Consider the following 19,362-nt stretch of genomic DNA (forward strand, 5'->3'; position numbering starts at 1 on the left):
GATCCACAACAGAGTCACATGATGGCATTTATTTGACTATTCTTTATTGTGTGTATCGGCTCGGGACCTACGTATACCAGGTGAAGCCGAAGTTGGCGTTGTGCATTTCCTCCTTGGAGCGTAGCCCATACAACTCGGCGGGGAGAGGCGGCACCCAGCGAGTGGTGTGGAACACAGACTCGCCGACCTGAGGGTAGGGGCAGGGTCAGTCCTCATCATTTCCCGCAGCCGTCCCCCCCCACCCCTCCCCACCCCCGCCGCCTCCCAGACTCACCTTCCAGTCAGGCACATCTTTCATGATGATGGCCTCCTCCTCCAGGTTCTCTCGAAGAATCTGCAGGGTCCTGTGGCCACAGGGTGGGGCTGAGAGCAGACCTATCCAGGGCTCTGCTCTCAGCCTGACCTACCTCCTCCCACCCTGACCTACCTTCGGTCCTTCTCTGCCTGGAACAGTGGCATGAGAGCAATCCGGGCTTCCAAATCCTCGATCTGCAGGCGCCTGTGAAACCCGACAACCACCCGGGGTCAAATACGGCCACTGAGAGAGTGTGGGACACAGCCATGACAGGGCCACAGGGTGCTGTTGGGAAGGGGGCGAGGCTGGCCATCCGATTTGGAACAGGAAGGCAAGTCTGCAGCTGGCACAGGCTACAGCAGCTACAAAAGTGTTGGTTTCACACTTTCCTTTCAAGTTTTTTGTTGTTGTTGTTTTAATTCTAAAAATAGCCCTGTCTGATGATCTGGGTGGAGAGGGGGGCACACTCATCACCAGGCTCTGGGCCTTACAAAACCAATTTCCCTTTGTTCTCAAAATAGCAGGGTGCTGGGTCTGCAGGTCTTCCTGAAACTATTACCCTACAGGAGGCGGGAACCTCTCAACTTCAGGAGCTGGGAAACAGAACCCAGTGATGTGGTCAGGAAGAGGCCTCTGGTGGGGTTCTTTTTCTAGTGACACCCCCACTTATGACACTCATGGTCCTAGTCTCTCTGGCCTCCAGGGAACCTGCCTCCCATGGCCTGGTTCCTTTTTTGTTGAGGTTTCACTGTGTGGCCCTGGCTGGTCTGGAACTCATAGAGCTCTACCTGCCTCCATGTCCCAAAGCCCCAATTGTATCTGGCCTCATGACCACACACAGTACCAGCTGGGAGACCCCAAGTCCCAGGGGCCTTACTATTTACGCTAACCTAGCCTAGGAACAGTTGAAGGCCTGATCACCAACCCTTTACTTTAGGATAGGAAGTGAGGGGTAGGATTCACACTTCCTGGCCCTGGACAACCAGCCAGCCACTTCACCCTCACAGAACTTTTGTGGTGAGCAGGAACCTACCTGCGCTCACGGTTCCACTTCATTATTCTCCAGTAGCCAAAGAGCAAGGTCCCGATGCCCACAGCAAACATGCTGTAGCCTGCAAGAGAAGTGAGGCTTCCTTCTCAGCATGGGCCCTCAGGACTCCACCCAGCAATACTGGGCTCTCTGTGAAGTGTCTGCTGACTCTTTCTCCTCCACAGGTAGCCTGTCCTTTTTCAGCCACTTCACCGGAACAATCCTTGACATTCCTGTTCTGTGTCAAGATATTAGGCAGTACGGGCTGCCAAACTTTCTGGAAGGTACAGGCCAGCAGGAGCACAGGAGAGCCCAGGGTCTAGAACAGGGCTTCTCACCAATGGGTTGTGACTCCTTTGGAGTTCAAACGACCTTTTCATAGGGCCACGTATCAGATATCACACATATCAGATATTACATTACACTTCATAACAGCAGCAAAACTAGTTATGAAGTAGCAATGAAAATAATTCCATAGGTTGGGGTCACCACAACATGAGGAACTGTATTTTTAAGATCTTTTTTAAGATTTATTTATCGTGTATAGTGTTCTGTCTGCATGTACACCTGCACGCTAGAAGAGGGCACCAGATCTCATTACAGATGGCTGGGAACTGTATTTCTTATGTTGTTATTGTTGTTTTTCGAGACAGGGTTTCTCTATGTACCCCGGCTGTCCTGGAACTCACAGAAACCCACCTGTGTCTACTTCCTGAGTGTTGGGATTAAAGGCTGGAGCCATCACTGCACACTGAGGAGCTGTATTAAAAGGTTGTAGCATTAGGAAGGTTAACCACTGGGCTAGTCAGGTGGTGGTGGCGCACACCTTTAGTCCCAGCACTTGGGAGGCAGAGGCAGGCGGATGTCTGTGAGCTGGAGACCAGTCTGGTCTATAGAGTGAATTCCAGGAAAGGCTCCAAAGCCACAGAGAAACCCTGTCTTGGAAAAAGTAAAAACCAAAACAAAAAGAACCACTGTGCTAGAAGGACTGAGGTGCCAAGTGTAGTGTCACATGCCTTTAATCCCAGCACTCATAGCAGAGGCAGACAGATCCCTATGAGGTAGAGGCCAGCCTGGTCTACAGAGGTCTAAGACAACCAGGGCTACACAGAAAAACCCTGTCTTGGGGGAGGGGAGGATAAAACAACAAGAACAGATGGACAGATGGCAAAGACCTGGGCCCCACCACAAAGTATGGCTCTGACAGCACTGCCAGAAGCTGGAAGCCCCCAGGGGCCCAAACAGCCAGCTCCTGACTCCAGGGGTGGTGTGGGTGCCATCAGTCTAGCAGGGTAGGCCACCTGCCCTATGCCCAGGAGAGATAGGGGGCCACCATAAATAATTACTGAAGACCAGCAGGGACAGCTCCAATCCTGACTGGCAGGACAAGCTCCAGGGCTTATCTACCAATGACTAGAGAGGGTATGGAGAAGGCTGGGCCACAGGGGGCCAGAACAGGTTCTGGGGTGCAGCCTGACTGGACCCTCAGCTACTCAGTTTAGACTTTCAGGTTCATGCTCAGAGGACAAACTCTCCAGTCATGGACACTAGGGTGGCTAGGGAAGCCCTAGATGTTCAAGACCATCTCTGGCCAGCTGACTACAGTCCTCACCCAAATGGGGAGACATCTGCACCAATGCTGCACCCTCATTTTCAACATCTATAAGGACCATAGGGACCTCATCTTCAGCCCCAGAGTCTGACCAGAGGTGTTCCCCATAATTTCTCAGAAGAACAAAAGGCCCTTGTGGTGGACACAGTTCAACACTGAGATGGCCTGTATTTCAGGAGGTGCCATGAGGGACAGCAGGACCCACACCTTCCCCTTCAGTCCCCCAAGTAGCTGAAGCTGTAGGAGGCATTGTCACCCTGTGTCACTGGAGTGGCAATTCTCCCCAACAGTGTGCAGACCAAACAGTCACCATCACGGCCCTGACCCCTCCCCCCCCCTTGCAGAAACCCATAGTCAGGTCATGAGATTCATGTGCAAGACCCAGGACAGCAAGGGCTACTTTCAGGAAACATGACAACCAAACGCATCAGGCAGCTGTGCATGCACAAAGACATGCTAGCATGAGGGCAGTCACACTGGCCAGCAGGACAGAGCCAATCCGCAAATAAACCCTCAAATTTTATGGCCAATTGGCTTTGGACAAATATGCCACAATAATTTAATGGGGGAGAGGAGCCCTCTCAGGACTGGACCACTGGCCACACAGATGCACAGTGCCCCTGCTCACCTGGAGAAGGAACTCAATTCCCAGTGAATGGAGGCCTGAAGGTAAAAGCTAGAGCTAGGGAAGTCTGGGGGCTGAGCTCTATAGGCAGAATGTTTGCCTGCCTAACATGCTGAACTCCTGGATTCCATCCCTAACAGCATGAGCCAGGAGTGGTGGTGCATGTCTATGATCCCACCATTTGGGAAGTAGAGGGACAATAATCAAGAGTTCAAAGTTACCCATAGCTATATAGGGACTTTAGGGCCAGCTGAAGCCACACCAGAACCCATCTCACAAAAAAAAAAAAAAGCCCAGCAACAACAAAAACAAAAACAAAAACAAAAAAAAAAAACAGGCTAGAAGTGATATCAAAAACCCCTGAGGCAGGTATATCTCTGTGAGTTAGAGGCCAACTTTTCTACATAGAGTTCTAGGCCATCGAGGATAACAGTGAGACTCTATATCCCTATATAATAAATAAATAAATAAATAAATAAATAAATAAATAAATAAAATTAAAAGAAAGAAGGAGGGAAGGGCCAGGCGGTGGTGGCTCACACCTTTAACTCCAGCACTCAGGAGACAGAGGCAGGTGGATCTCTGTAAGTTTCAGGCTAGTCCTGTTGTTTCCAGGCCAGCCAGGGCTACAGGAAAACCCTGTCTTGAAAAACCAAAAGAAAAGAGAAGAGGCCAAGTGCCTGACGCAATGTTATAATGCCAGTGCTCAGGAGGTGGGGTGAGAGGGCTACTGTTTGCAGCTTCCCTGGTTTACAGCAAGTTCCAGGCCAGCCAGGGCTATGCAGTGAGACCCTGGTTCAAAGATGTGCACAGCATGGTGCCCACAACCCCCCCCCCCCAAGGAAAAAAACCCTGTGAATATATAAATCTACTCTAGAAGAACACAAATAGGGCTTCCTTAAGTAAGAGAAACTGTTTTTGTAAATGACACTATTAGTTGAGCAGGCCAGCAAAGGCTACACAGTCAGACCCTGTCTCTAAATAAATAAATCTTAAAACCAAAACAACAAAACAAACAAAAAAGGTGCAGAGCAATAAAGTCCAGCATGGCTGTCAGGATCTGAAGGGGAAAGCACATGGTGATTTCCAAACAGAAGAAAATGCTGGGCAGGTGGCTCAGTGGGTAGAGTGCACAAGCGCTGGGCTCCACAGCCAGCACCACAGAAACCAAGCTAAGTAACACACAGTCATCCCAGCACTCAGGAGGTGGGAACAGGGTCAGCCCAGGATTATACTTAGCTACAAAGAGAATTCAAGGGCTACAATGAGACCTTGCCTCTAAATAAATAAATGTAGAAATACATAAAGATTAAAAATAAATAAAGCATGCAGGCTTGAGGAACCCTCCAGCTCAGTCTAGGCATATAGGCACATACTACGTAGTAAGCATGGTACAGGTCTGAGTGGGTCACAGGCTTAGGTGTGTTATAGCTCAAAAAGAGATAAAAATGAAGGAACTGCTAAGTGCCTCAGTTGGTAAACACGTTTGCTGGAGAAACCCTGTGATCTCAGTTCCATTCCTGGAACCCACATGAAGATAGAAGAAGAAAATGGACCGCCTCATACATATCCACGCACAAAAACAATTATTAAAAAATAGAGCTGGAGGCCAGGCAGTGGTGGTGCATGCCTTAGATCCCAGCACTCAGGAGGCAGAGGCAGGTGGATCTCTGAGTTTGAGGTCACCGGACAGCCAGGGATGCACTGAGGAATCCTGTGGGTTTTTTTTTTTTTGGGGGGGGGAGAGGGAGAGAAAGAGGGAGGAAGGAAAGAAGAAATGAAGGAAGGGACCAGATTTGATGCACACACCTATTATCCCAATACTCCAATGCCTGAAACAGGAAGAAAAGAGAAAGGGCATCAAATCTAGTCTGGGTAAGAGTGAGAGTCTTCAGAAAAAGAGAAGGGCAAGGGAAGGGATTCAGGGGCTAAGAACACTTGCAGAGAACCCAGGTTTGGTTCCCGGTACCCATATAGCAGCTCATAATTGTCAACTCCAGTTGCAGGGTTTTTGGAGCCCTCATCTTGTCTTCAAGGGTATACACAAAAAATGTACACTGACACACAAAACACATGAAATAAAATAATTTAAAAAAAAAAACCAAACACCTTTAAACAGCAATTGCTGGTCACATGGTGGTGGCATACACCTTTAATCCCTGCACTCAAGAGACAGAGGCAAACAGATCTTTGAGTTCTGGGCCACCCTGGACTACAGAGTAAGTTCTATATGGAACTGGGTTTTTTGAAATTTTTTTTGTTTTGTTTTGTTTTTGTTTTTCAAGACAGGATTTCTGTGTATTGCTTTGGAGCCTGAACTCACCCTGTAAACCAAACTGGTCTTGAAATCACAGAGATCCAACTAATTTGAAACAGGGTCTCACAATATAGTCCTGGCTGGCCTGAACTCTCCACATAGTTTAGGCTAATCTTGAATTTGTGATGATCCCATCTTTGCTTCTCATGTACTGGGATCACAGATAAACCAACAAGTAGGGCCTGATGGTTCTGTTTTTACTTAAGGCACAGTTTACAAAATATGCACAGTAAAGTATGATGAATTAAAATATAAATGGGTAGAGGGTGGCTCAGGCCCTCAGGAAGAGAATCAAGTGTTCCTAACCACTAAGCCATCTCTCCAAGTTACTAAATTAAATTCATTTTTTTCTTTTTTTGGTTTTTCAAGACAGGGTTTCTCTGTGTAGCCCTGGCTGTTCTGGAACTAGCTGTTGTAGACCAGGCTGATGTCAAACTCACAGACATCCGCCTGTCTCTGCCTCCCAAGGGCTGGGATCAAAGGCATGCACCACCACTTAGCTCCTAAGTTCATTCTTTTCTTTTGCTTAGCAGAAGGCAGCATCATGCAGCCCAGGATGACCCTAAACTCCAGATCCTCCTGCCTCAACCACTTAAGTGTCAGGATGACCGGTGCTCACCACTCAGTACTGTTTATGCAGTGGTAGGGGTGGGACCTAGGACATTGAAATGCTAGGCAGGTTCTATACCAATTCGACCCCCAACTCCTAACTACTGTATTTTTGTTAACTCTGAGCAGTGAGCACTTAATGATCTCCACATCCTTTTCCTGCTGAACGAATAATAAAATTCTACATGTAACTTAAAACACTTAAAAACTTGAAAGACACAGCCTAGTATGGTGTGCACATGTCTGTCATCCTGACACTGCGGAGGCGGAGGTAGGGGGATCGGGAGTTCCAGATTGGCATGGACTCCATGAAAGCGTCTTGAAGGAGGGCGAAACAGAAAATGCCAATGAGGAACCAGAACTCGGAAGGCTGGAGTTTGCTAGGATATCAATAGCACACACTAAACCTCCTGCTTTGGGTCAATCTGTCATCCCAGCACTCGGATGGCAGAGGCAATATTGCCACGATTTTGAGGCTAGCCTGGTATATAAAGTAAGGCTCTAACTGGGGGGCGGGAGGGGAGACTTGAGCTTAATGGTGCATACCTATAAGGCCTCGGGAAGTGGAGGCAGAGATTAGTTTAAGATCAGCCCAAAATGAAACTAAGTCTCCAAATTCCGGGTTTGGGCTTCTCCCAGGTTTAACTTCCCAAACTGTGGAAGCCAACAAGAAAATTGGGAAAACAAACAGTTCGGTCGCACGGGACGTTGCGATAAAGAACTCCAACCCTGCCTCCCTCCCGGCGTGAACTGAAGCCTCGGGGCTCCCGCTCCCTCCCAGCCGCATAACCGAGGCCCGGCCTCCGACCTCTAGCAGGTCACTGACCCGACAGTCCCCGGCGAGGCAGGTTCCGCTTGTAGTCGATAGGGCCGTAGCCCCCTGGTGGGGGCATGTCCTGCTTCACCTTCGACGCCGCCATACTTGCGAGATTCCCAACTTCCGGTCACCAGCGGAAGTGAGGTGTGTGGTCGCCATTTTGAGTGTGGCGGAAGTTAGGGCGGCCGGGTGGTTCTATAACAATTCTGAAGCGTCCGCTGGTCCTGCTACGGTTCTGAAATCCTTCCTTGCTCTGCCCCCAGGACAGGGCATGACTCAATAGATGGCACCTGGAACTCTCCTGGGCACTCTGAAGCTTGCAATAAAAGCCTTGGCGTTCACCTGCTTTTCTTCCTGAGCGATGGTGGCCAGCCTCGAGTTTTGCACAGGTTGCCTCATTCCACCCCCCACCTCCAGGGGCCAAGGCAACAGGCTGGGTACCACGCAGCTAAGCACAGCACATCATCTCAGGGGCCGATCCTGCTCCACACTAGTGATCAGTCCCCTCACCAGTGCCCTCTCGTGAGGAACAGACCATTCCGAGCGATTGAGTCACAAAGCCTGAAGAGGGTTTAGGGAGCCCGCGGGGCGGGGGAGGGGGCTCCCCACCCCAAGGCTGAGTGACGCCCGCAGTCACTTCACAAGGCAGAAATTGTTACCCGGGCAATAAAAGTCATCGCGGCTTTAGGGCCTTGGGAGTGGGCACATGGGGGCACGGGGGTGCAGGTGCCAAGCACCATGGGTTAGGCCCGAGATCGGAGTCCGGCCGCCCCCCCGACAGCAGCCGCCTCCTGCTCCCCGCGCGCCCCGGGCGCCACCATGTCGGGCGACAAGCTCCTGAGCGAACTTGGCTATAAGCTGGGCCGCACAATAGGTGAGGGCAGCTACTCCAAGGTGAAGGTGGCCACCTCCAAGAAGTATAAAGGGACGGTGGCCATCAAGGTGGTGGACCGTCGGCGAGCACCTCCGGACTTCGTCAACAAGTTCCTGCCTCGAGAGCTATCCATCCTGCGGGGGGTACGGCACCCGCACATCGTGCACGTCTTCGAGTTCATCGAGGTGTGCAATGGGAAGCTGTACATCGTGATGGAGGCAGCAGCCACGGACCTGCTGCAGGCAGTGCAGCGCAACGGGCGCATCCCGGGGTCGCAGGCGCGCGAACTCTTCTCGCAGATCGCGGGTGCCGTGCGCTACCTGCACGACCACCACCTGGTGCACCGCGACCTCAAATGCGAAAACGTGCTGCTGAGCCCTGACGAGCGCCGCGTCAAGCTCACGGATTTCGGTTTCGGCCGTCAGGCGCATGGCTACCCAGACCTGAGCACCACCTACTGCGGTTCGGCCGCCTATGCGTCACCTGAGGTGCTCCTCGGCATCCCCTACGACCCCAAGAAATACGACGTATGGAGCCTGGGCGTTGTACTCTACGTCATGGTCACCGGGTGCATGCCCTTCGATGACTCGGACATTGCTGGCCTGCCCCGGCGCCAGAAGCGCGGCGTGCTCTACCCCGACGGCCTCGAACTGTCGGAACGATGCAAGTCCTTGATCGCCGAGCTGCTACAGTTCAGCCCATCTGCCCGGCCCTCGGCGGGCCAGGTGGCGCGCAATGGCTGGCTGCGGGCCGGGGACTCCGGCTAGGAGCCGGGGTTCTCGCTGTTCCCGCCGCACCAGGCCCTAAGCCAGGGCGGCGCACGCGCGACGGGAGAGCTTCGGGAAACCCGCGAAGTCGCCGCGCGCCACTGCGCACGCGCCCTGTCCCTTCCCCTCCCCTCACGGCGGCGGCCCGCAGAGGCCCGCTGTTGGATTCTAGTTCCTCCTGCACAACACGATTGCTGGAGGGCGCATGCACATCCTCGATTTCTGGCAAGAAGGCCCCGGGAGGGGCGCAAAGAGAAGCGAGAGAAGCATTGCGCCTGCGCGGAATGAGCTCCTGCTGCGCGGTGGGTGGTCGCAGCGTGGCGAAGCTGCCGGCCAGCCGTGCACTCCAAGTTCCAGGTTGGAACCTACAATAAATTCGCTCTTCCTCGCAAGTGGCTTTTGCGGTGGGCCCTTGTTACGGAACATGGGTTAGGTGAGGTCTCAGCACTTTAGAGAAAGACATGTATGTGAAGATTCTAGCGTCAGACCTCAAAGGGAGTCGTGCCATTCGAACCCAGACCTTTTAATTCCCCAAACTGGCCAAATTTCTAGAGGTTCTATAGTCGTTCCCCGGGATGTGATGATGCGTGTATCAGCGTGGATGAATGAAGGGACTGCCTGTCGGCAGAAATTGAGCATTGTCAGATGGGGAAACTGAGGCCGATACAGGTGTCAATTGTGCAGAGACAGTTATGATTTGTATTCAGGGATCTTGAAGCTGAGAGTCGTGGTGGTGATACTCTCCCTATTTTTGTTGCTGTTAGTGGCGATGGTGATTTGTGTATATCTCATGTTAGACCATGGCTTGCTCACTCCAGATATCTCACTATGCAGCTAGGCTGGTCTGGAACTTGGACTTTTCTGCCTACACTTTCAAAGTTCAGGATGTCAGGTGTGCAGCCCAGTTCTGCATGTCTTGAGCCAGGACCTAGGACTCCCAAGAGGTTTGAACCATCCTTGCCTTCAACAAGGATGCAAGTGCAATGCCAAGTAAATTAAGATAAAATGTGGAAATAATTTTAAATTATAAGGGATGCTAGGTGGGGCAGGGGTATCCAGAGAGAGAGACTGTGAAGCTTTTTGGGGGCTGTGCCCAAACCATTAAAAATGTCCTAAGATGCCAGGAGTATGGTGCATGCCTTTAATTCCAGCACTTGGAAGGCAGAAGCAGGTAGATCTCTCTTAGTTTGAGGACAGCCTGATCTATGTAGAGTTCCAGGACAGTCAAGCCTACACAGAGAAACCGTCTCCAAAATCTACACAAACCAAAAACAAACAAAAAGCGCAGGACAGAGTTTCTGGGGCTGAAATAGGAAAGGGAATGAGAAAATGGAGAAGACCCTGAAGGGTGATTTTTACAGAGCCTGTCTGGGAAACATTTTCAACCCTCTCCTGTCCCAAATAGTCTGAGGGACTATCTGCTGTGGGTCTTGCTATGCTCAATCCCTGCTTCCCTCTCCACAGGTTTCTGGTACTCTGGAGGTCCAGTGTGAGCTCTGCCCTCATTCTAAACTGAGGCTACAAGAGAGGGGCCTAGTACTATCTGGAATATGCCAGACCTAGGCAGAAACAACCCACCCTCTGGGGAACAGGGAGGCTCTGGGCAGAACACAATCCCTGGGACTTGGGCAAGGGTGTAGTTTAGCAGACTCCACAGATGGGGTCCACAGTGTCTTCCAGATATGTTCACACAAGTTCAACTAAACCACCTGCTTCCCATTGCTCCTCTCTCATGCTGGGGATGGAACCCAGACCCTCTGAGTTGATCACCCTCAGAGCAAGCCCCAGACCCTCTCTGGGGGATTCTAGGCATGGGTTGTAATGCTGAGTCACACCCTCAGATTTGGTTTTTTGAGACATGGCCAATCTGGGCTACTTATTATGTAACCCAAATGCCCAGCTTCCCTTTTTTCTTTTCTCCCCCAAATAGTCTCACTATGTAGACCACAACAGCTTCAAACTCAAGAGATCTGCCTGCCTCTGTCTCCCAAGTACTGGAATTAAAAGTGTGGGCTACCAGGCCTATTTTTTTGTTTTGTTTTGGTCTTTCATTTTATTGTGTTTTGTTGACATGCATGTCCGTGCACGTGCACTATGTGTGTACAGAGCCTGTGGAGGCCAGAAGGGATCCCTGAAAAGAGTTAGATGATTGTGAGCTGCTATGTGGTGCTAAGGACTAAACTGCCCTTAACTGCTGAGCCATCTCTCCAGCCCCCAATTTTTAAGTATGTTTCTAGTGGTGCTGGATGCCTGCCTTCCCTACACTTGAGAAGTACAAGGAAGATCAGTTCACAGAAGGCCTGAGCTTACAGCAGATAATGCCTTAAAACAAAAATCACAATGTGAAACTGGCATCTCAAGCTCATGCAGACACTGGCAGTGGGCCGAGCCCATGCTGGGAACTTCCAACAGTGAAGTCCCACAAGGCGCTGGTTAAGAAATTACTCCAGCAGACAGGCCCCTATAGCCTCAGGTGGGCAGAACTCAATTGGATTCTTACTGAAACCCTGCCTGTTGAGATCAAATAGGATCTGACAGCTCAGGATGGAGCAATGACAAGTTCAAAAGGAATGTGCATCCATCCCATCTTCCACTCCCATTAAGAAAGGTCACCAGAGGCTGGGATAAAACACTGGGGCCCTCAGGAAATTAAAGAACAATACAGTGACATTTGGTTGTTTCTTTATTGCCCTTCAGTGTCTCAGAATTCCCTGATACAAGGAGGGTACCAATTCCAGCTTGTTTATTGGAATATTTAATTCCAGTTTGGGGGTAAACTTTTTAAAAACATTATCAAAGACTCAGTTACAACAAATACAAATGAAAGCTGTCGTCCTCACTCCCCATACCCTGCACTAGTGTAACTGTTACGCATTGAAGATTCAGAAACCACTTTTTGGCAACAGTCCAAGGTCTTCAGGCTGACAGGATTTGGAATGGTGAGGATCACCTTCTCTAAACACCATTCAAAGCTGGTATTCACCTGGGCTCTCTGCATCCATTTAAATGTGGCATGGGGCTGTTACAGCCAGGACTGTCATCGTACTCTGCCTGGGGCAAGCTTTGGTTTCCCTGGGGTGTGTGTGTGTGTGTGTGTGTGTGTGTGTGTGTGTGTGTGTGTAAGGGGTCAAGGTCCTGAGGCTGCTAACAGTGACATTTGGGAGTTGGGCAGAGGTCCCTGATGTTTCCTTAAGCAACTGCCCCCTCAGATCTGTCCCTAGCAATGAGTAGAAATACTAGTGAGGTACTTGTGTCCCCACTGACCAGAACCATTGATAAGTTTGATTGCCTCTGGGCAACCAACAGAGTATATAGGGACCATCACCTCTGTCTTCAACTCTGAAGTATAGGCATGAAAGTGCCATGCCAACCACATCTAACTTTTCACAAATTTTTAAAGTCAGGCATGGAGGTGGAAGCCATTACTCCCAAAATTCAGGAGGCAGAGGACAGCAGAACTCTAAAAGTTGCAAGGAGCCCAGGATCCAGCTTATCAGGATAGAGATGGAGCCAGCTTTGTGGCTGACACAGCACCCTAAATACCTGGTCCTCCTGGCCCAGTTCTCAACTGTAATGTCACTATGAGGGCCTGCTGCTCAGGTAGTGGAAAGGGAACTGGCAGCACTTTCAAGTAAATTAAGGCACCTCACACTCTCAGCCCTCCTCCTTATACTGTCATCCCTGGGAAATGATGCGCCAGCAACTCTGGGCCTCTGCTGTAGCCTGTCCCCTGCGAGGAGCACAAGCTACTGCGGTGGTTCAAAGCCTTAGGTGACAGGTGAATGTCGGGATAGGGAGCAATCACCAGACTTAGAAGGATAGAAGGGTAGAGAGGTCGCAAGTATACCAACAAAGCCTCTGGTCAGACCCTGACAGTTCAGATGGAGGTCTTCATCCAGTGCCTGACCAATGACTGAATAGAACTGAGAACTATTGGCTGGGATGGCTTCTAGCAGAGGCCTAATGTTGCTGTTCCATAGAGCCAGAAGATCTTGGCCCATGTCACTGAGCAGAGGCCAGCCACTCAGGAAGGGTAGATGACAGGAAATGACTTGCCAAGCACACAAATACTCATGTAAGAAATGCTTGCATATATTGATAAAATTTTATCACCCCTTCTCTCCCCAAAAGGGTCAATTTCTATTTATTCCCCCAAAATCCACCTTGGGAAGTGACACACTCAAACCTAAAACCACTGAAAAAACTTGGGTTTCACACAACAAAAAGATTTTCCAAAACTCGAACTCCCATATGCCCAAGTAATTCCTAGAGACGGAGGATTTGCACACAAGTGAGTACGGGATTAAATGAGCCTTTATTAGGAGGAGGCAGGGGCATGTCTGCAGAGGGTGTGTCTGCAGAACAAGGGTTTAAATTAAAGTCCCTAACTGTATTATGTCAAGGGAAGCCAGGGCTGGTTGGGACCCAACAGTGACCAATCACTGCAGACGAGTGGCAGGCCAGGCCGCTCTGTGCAGGTTGGACACGGTGCTGTTTCTGCCATTCACCATGAAACCAGTTTTTAAAGAGGGGAATTGGGGGGGGGGGGGGGGAGAGACAAAACTAAAGTAGACCTGGCCCTTTCAAAGACATCCCTGTGGACTGAGAAGTCATTGAAGTAAACCCTGTCAACCCTAGGCCCCTGTGGGGGTTTCTCTCTGGGCCTACTTGGGTGCCCCTCGGGTACCTTGAGCTTGTTTGTGTCCACCAAAATGAAGAGGAAAAGGAAAGCAATTTTAATAAAATAAACCACAAAAAAATAACCCAGTATCCTCCCTGCCAGCAGCCAGCTCTGGTTCCAGCACAGCAGGCCCAGCACCCCCTGGCACCTGAGTGTCTGACAGAGTCTGGGCTGTAGCAACAGACACGACTGGAGCCATGGTGGCACCTGTCACCCCTGGGCACTGCCACCCCGGGCCTGCCAGGACTGCACCGCGTGTAACACGGACCCTGGCTGGGTCTACACAGTTCACTTCGAATTCCATCATCATTGTGAGGTGATTAAAAAAGAAAAAACAAAAACCCAAACTTCAACCTATAGATGGCCAAGAGGAGGCAGAGACTGGGGAGCTAAAACGGGAAAAGCCAAAAGAAAACAAAACCCTGGCTCAACTTTGGGAGCCCCTGGTGCCAGCCTGGCCCAGGCATGTCACAGTGTCCAGGGTGAGCTCCCACCCATGCTGGCCAGGCAGAGCTGGCCCCAAGGTCCAAGTTTCTGCTGGTGTCGGGCAAACTAAAGGCAAAAAGAAAGGAGAAGGCCCGCAGGGGAGGGTCCCTGGTTCTGATCCCGGGCACCAGGGTGGTACCCTCTTCTGAACACCGCAGGGCTAATTAGCCAATGCCTGAGCTGTCTCAGGCAACTGGTTAGGAGGGTGGTCTGTGTGTCCTAGACCAGGGGCCTCGGGAGAGCAGAGGGCCTGTCCGCAGCTGGGCCGGGCTCATACTATTTCCACGTGGCTGATTGGGGGATGGAGCGTGGAGGGATCATGTCCAGGAGGTACTCTCGCTGACGGTCCACAGCTGAGGAAGTCTTATGCACTGCCAAGCTTGGGCTGACGAACGCGAGGGTCCCACCTGAAACAGAACACAGTGACAGGCAGCAGTGAGCTCAGCGCATACCCAAAGGACCCATGAGAAGGACCATGACCCACAGAACCTACATTCTGTCATCAACTGTCTCAACCCCAGACCAAACTGAGGTGACCTAAGTAGTGCTAAAAGATAAGTAAACCTCAAACAAGGTCCCATCAATGCAATGGAGCTTCATGGAACAGTATGATAGCATATACAGGTGAGATGAAGGCTCTCTGTGCTGGCCAGGCTGTCCTCAGATTACTAGCCTTAAGCAGTTCTCCTGCCTCTGTCTTCCTAGAACTTGAGGTCATGGGATGCCAAATTGCTCTGTTTGGGCTTTTCACATGATTTATTTTTAGGCTATATGGTGGCGGAGCATGCCTTTAACCTCAGCCAAAGCTACACAGAGAAACCCTGACTTGCAAAACAAGCAAAAAGATTTACTTTATTTTATTTTCTGGTTTTTTCAGACAGGGTTTCTCTGTGGCTGCCCTGGAACTTGCTCTGTAGACCAAGCTGCCCTCAAAAATCACTGAGATTCACTTGCCTCTGCCTCCCTCGTGCTGGGATTAAAGGCATGTGCCACCACCATCCTGCTCACAAAACACTACTTTTTTTTTGATCGTGTGCGCTTGTGTGTGTGTGTGTGCGCACACATGCATGTATAGGTGCCATGAGAGCCAGAATTGGAGGTTTGATCCTCTGAACCTGTAGTCACAGGTGCCCAATAGAATCAAATGTAGGAGTGTAAAGGTATGTTATATTTGTTCATGCTGCATTTGTTTAACTATGTAAAGATGTATTGCTGTTTTAACTTCTTGCCTAAGGCATGACTAGTCTAATAAAAAGCTGAATGGCCAATAGATAGGTAGGAGTAGAATAGGCAGGACTGGCAGGGAGACAGAATAAATGGGAGGGGGAGATGCCAGGGGCTACCCAGCCATAGAGTAGGACATACAGAATCAAAGAAAGATAAGAAGCCTTGAGGCAAAACACAGACAAAGAGAACAGGCTATAAAAGCTAGGCCGTGCATTCATAACTTAAAAAAAAAAAAAAAAAAAAAAAAAAAAAATCTGTGTCATCTATGTCATGATTTGAGAGCTGGTTAGTAACCCAAAAGAAAAGCAGAGGCTGTGTGCTCAAGAGGAAGTGGGATGTACACCCTCTGTACAACTTTTGATAATGCTGTTGGGGAACTAGTGAGTCTGAGTGTTCCAGACCAGCCTGTGCCAGACTACACCCCACAAACAAGGAAAGGCAGAAGCTCCCCAGAGGTAGAGGCATACCTGTGCTCAGGGTTGTCTTTTTCCAGTTGGAGGTGGTGCCCTTGCTGGTGCTCACAGCTCTCTCGGAATGTCTGCCAGTCCTGCTTACCAGGGCCGTAGCTGAGGCAGCATTCTGCAGTTTGGGTGACTGGCTGAATGTGTGCAGAACACCACGAGGTGTTGTGGTGGAGCCCCGGGACAGCTGACTGGAAGCCTATGGAACACAAAGGGAGACAGGCTTAGCATGGGCAGGGCTGGCCAGGTTTCTTGGAGTGTCCTTTCTTTCTTTGGCTGACCTCTTCCCACCCACTTGTCTTAGAGTCTAAAGTCAAAACAGCCACGTGAGTTTACACCAGGGTATGGAGAAAAGGGAGATAGTAGGAGAAGGAAGGGCAGTGAGAGGAAAGCACAGAGGAGAGAGTGAGAGAGTGCACAAGAGCGAGTGAGCGAGTGCACGAGCACAGCAAAGGCTGGTGATTGTGGTCATGCCTGCAGTCGGGCGAGGCCCTGGCTGGGTTCTGACCTGTAGCACAGCCCCGTTACTCCAGTCACGGGCCTCTCCTGAGCGGAACGCCAACTTACGTCGGGGCTTTATGACCTACACAAACGGGATTGAAAGGTATGTCAGCAAGGACTGTGAGACTAACCCAAAGTGGCTGAGGGTACCCTATCAGACAGGCCTGGCCATGATGGCAGTGTGCCAACACCTGCCTGCTCCAGATACTTGTAGGAGATGGTGAAAAATGTTGCTGGTGAGGTACAAAGTGCGATCAGACAAACCACAAAAAAAGAACAGCACACTGGGGAGGCAGAAGCAGGTAGGTCTCTTGTGAGTTCAAGGCCAACCTGGTCTGCAGAGTGAGATCTGGGACAGCTGGAGCTGAATGGGGAGACCCTGTCTCAAAAAAGAAAATAAGAACGGATAGTTGCATTTTCAGGTCCACACCCCATTCCTCTCCTTCAGATAGCCAGGGTGCTCCTAATACCCAGCAAGGCTCTCAGCAGTCATTTTAGACAGAAGTACTTGCCAGTGAACTGGGAGTGAAAGCTACAAAAATCTAAAGAAACTGCAAATTAGTGTTTTCACTGACAAATGCCACCATTAAGTGATATTTAGCCTGCAGTTAACCACCAAGCAGGTGGGCGGAAGGAGACGGCTTCAGAACATCCTGCAGTCTCACCTGCTTCAGCGTGGGATGTGGGGCTGCAGGCTCAGCCTTGGTGCTGGTGGTACCCACACCCTGCTGCAGCAGTCGCTGCTCCATCTCCTGTTCCTGCTGTAGTGCCTTCACAAAGGCAGCCTTCAGCCGACTGGTGTGTTCCACCTTCAGGGCCTTCTTTTGGTTGGACGTCATGCAGTTCTCACACATAACAGTTCCACCCTTCTCCCGCCATCGGCATGTGAAGTCCGTCTTGCACTGAACACACATGTAAGGCTCCCGGGATAACACAGCAGCAGCTGTGCTGGCAGAGATCCTGCCTGCTGTAATAGACAGGGTGACTTTGTCAAAGTAACCTCAATGACTGTGGACAGTGGGCTGGGCAGATACCTACCATAGGTACACACATGGTAGATGAATTTCAGAAAGGCTGTATGAAAAGGCCCTGTGACAAAGGTCTGGCTTGGCCTTGCCAGTTACTTGCCACTTCCACTTCTTCGGAACATGCTACCAAACAATGAAGATGGCTGAGGCCAGGAAACAAGCCACTTCCTCTTCGTGTGGCTGGCAATAGAACCAAGCCTGGGCTCCAGGAGGAGCCTGGTTGCACTGTGGATGAGCTGTATTGCTGAGTTGCTGACATGCACTCTGGGCCTCACTGCAGGCCACAGCATGGAAGGGGCAGAGGAACAAATGCACACTGAGGGACATGGCACACAGGATTCTAGGAATGCTCCAGAGCTAAGAGGAAGTACCTGCACTAGCCGTCCACAGCTCTGACCTACCTCACCTGTACACTCAGACAGTGGGCCCGACAGGATGAGGGTGGGCAATGTTCTGGTTCTGAGCAACAAGAGTTAGCCTAACCCCAACAATGGGATGAGAGGTGACTCCTGCCAGCCTTGCATGAGTGGACACCTCTCCCTAGCAATTCTATCAGTATCATCTCATTACAGAGTGCCAGCACCCAGGCTTCCCAGCAATGCATTACTAACCCCATGCCACAGGGGCCTGTTGGCTATTACCAGTGCAATTCTGTGCTCATGGAGTGCTACAAAAGTTACCTGAGGAGTATGAACTGGATAAACCTCTGATCCTATTGGCCACCAGTGCTCTGGGTTGCTGGTAGGTGTGGTCCAACTCAAGTGTGTGGGGCCAGGGATCCCAGGAACCTGGAGCACACACTCAACAACCCAGCTCCAGTGAGGCAATGGGCACAGCTCTGCATGCTCAAACCATCTTCCTCTTTGCACAGTGGAGCAGACAAATGGAAGCCCTTCTCTGTGCACACTGCCCCTTACATCTGTGTCAAAGAGCTAGCAAAATGACCACAGTCAAGGGGCCAAGGTCTGCAGGGTTCAGTCATATTCACCTTCTTTTCTCCTGGCATCTGACAAAGTCAGTTGGGGGCTGACCACCACTAACTTGCCCACCAGCTCAGCATCAAGATCCTTGGTCTATATCTGGGTGCCAACTGGGCCATAAAACAACTCCTTGTCTAATGCTGTTTCAATGGGGTCCTACAGATGTCCTATCCACACTGTTCCCAAAGAAATAAACCTGGCCCAGGCAAAGGTATCCCTGCAGATGCTCTACCTCACCCCTAACCACACCAGAACTGACTTCACAGTACAACTTGTAGCAACATGGCTGCCTGACGCCCAATTCTCAATGTCTTGCCGAAGGCTGCAGCAGGAGGTAAGGCCACCCACCCACCTTGTGTCTCCAGCAGGTTCTGCACCACCTCCTCCAGGCCGACTAGGTAGATGAACTCATTGTTGGCAGCACTGGGCAGGAAGTTCATCTCTGGAGCAGGGGGCTTGGGAGGTGGAATCTCAAGCAGGGTCTTCTCCAGTTGCTTTCGCAGTGCTAGCTTGGCAGCAGCCTGCCGACTAGCTGGAGACTCAGCAGATGCAACCACAGAGGCCACACTGGTGGGGGTGGAGCTGGCCTGAGCAGAGGCAACTGTTGTCCCCTTCAGCGAGGCTGCAGTGGGCTGTGGAAGACAACTAGGTGAGGCTCAGGCTACCAAAAGCAGGTTCCATGTCTGATGCACACTCGAGTCCTTATAAGAGTAAGTCTGAGCCAGGTATCGTGGCCCACTCCTTTAATCCCAGCTCTCAGGAGGCAAGGGGAGGCACATCTCTGGAGTTCAAGACCCCTGGGCTACATAGTGACACCCTGTCTCAAAACAAAAACAAATCCAAAAAAAAAAAAAAAAAAAAAAAAAAAAGTAAATCTGAGTGGCCTGTTATCACCTAAGTCCATAGCTGCAAGGATACCCAGGTTCTATATACCCAACTCCCTACATGTTCAGGAGTCCAGCAAGACCAAGCTGGGAAGCTGCATTGGGGTCTATACCTACAGTAGTGCTTCCCGATTGATTCTGAGTATATACAGGGCCATGGGGAAATAT

The 19,362-nt window shown here is 50.7% G+C and overlaps 3 protein-coding genes across 11 annotated transcripts in view; 1 reads left to right on the forward strand and 2 right to left on the reverse strand.

The window, feature by feature from the left end:
• Positions 1 to 22: 22 nt before the first annotated feature.
• On the reverse strand, positions 23 to 7,458 carry Ndufa13 (NADH:ubiquinone oxidoreductase subunit A13). Its single transcript, XM_051178041.1, has 5 exons — positions 7,315 to 7,458; positions 1,329 to 1,407; positions 428 to 499; positions 275 to 344; positions 23 to 187 (listed from the first exon to the last, which is right to left on the reverse strand). Exons 1-5 carry the CDS (start codon positions 7,406 to 7,408, stop codon positions 68 to 70), a joined length of 435 nt encoding a protein of 144 aa, XP_051033998.1. The 5' UTR covers positions 7,409 to 7,458; the 3' UTR covers positions 23 to 67.
• A 367-nt stretch (positions 7,459 to 7,825) lies between these two features.
• Tssk6 (testis specific serine kinase 6) lies at positions 7,826 to 9,338 on the forward strand. Its single transcript, XM_051178039.1, has one exon. The coding sequence runs from the start codon at positions 8,125 to 8,127 to the stop codon at positions 8,944 to 8,946; it is 822 nt and encodes a 273-aa protein (XP_051033996.1). The 5' UTR covers positions 7,826 to 8,124; the 3' UTR covers positions 8,947 to 9,338.
• Positions 9,339 to 13,659: 4,321 nt separating this feature from the next.
• Positions 13,660 to 19,362, reverse strand: part of Gatad2a (GATA zinc finger domain containing 2A) — an 89,802-nt gene continuing 84,099 nt past the window's right edge. For 4 of the 9 annotated variants that reach the window (XM_051178042.1, XM_051178050.1, XM_051178045.1 and 1 more), the window contains 5 exons: positions 18,663 to 18,942; positions 16,968 to 17,269; positions 16,310 to 16,384; positions 15,808 to 16,000; positions 13,660 to 14,520 (listed from right to left, as the gene is read on the reverse strand). In XM_051178042.1, coding sequence (XP_051033999.1) covers positions 14,390 to 14,520; positions 15,808 to 16,000; positions 16,310 to 16,384; positions 16,968 to 17,269; positions 18,663 to 18,942 — 981 coding nt within the window. In that variant the 3' untranslated portion in view covers positions 13,660 to 14,389. The remainder of the gene's footprint in view (positions 14,521 to 15,807; positions 16,001 to 16,309; positions 16,385 to 16,967; positions 17,270 to 18,662; positions 18,943 to 19,362) is intronic. The other 5 variants (XM_051178046.1, XM_051178043.1, XM_051178048.1 and 2 more) reach the window with 3 other exon arrangements.

This window comes from Phodopus roborovskii, unplaced genomic scaffold (assembly GCF_943737965.1).
Source record: "Phodopus roborovskii unplaced genomic scaffold, PHOROB, whole genome shotgun sequence".
Classification (NCBI taxonomy): domain Eukaryota; kingdom Metazoa; phylum Chordata; class Mammalia; order Rodentia; family Cricetidae; genus Phodopus; species Phodopus roborovskii.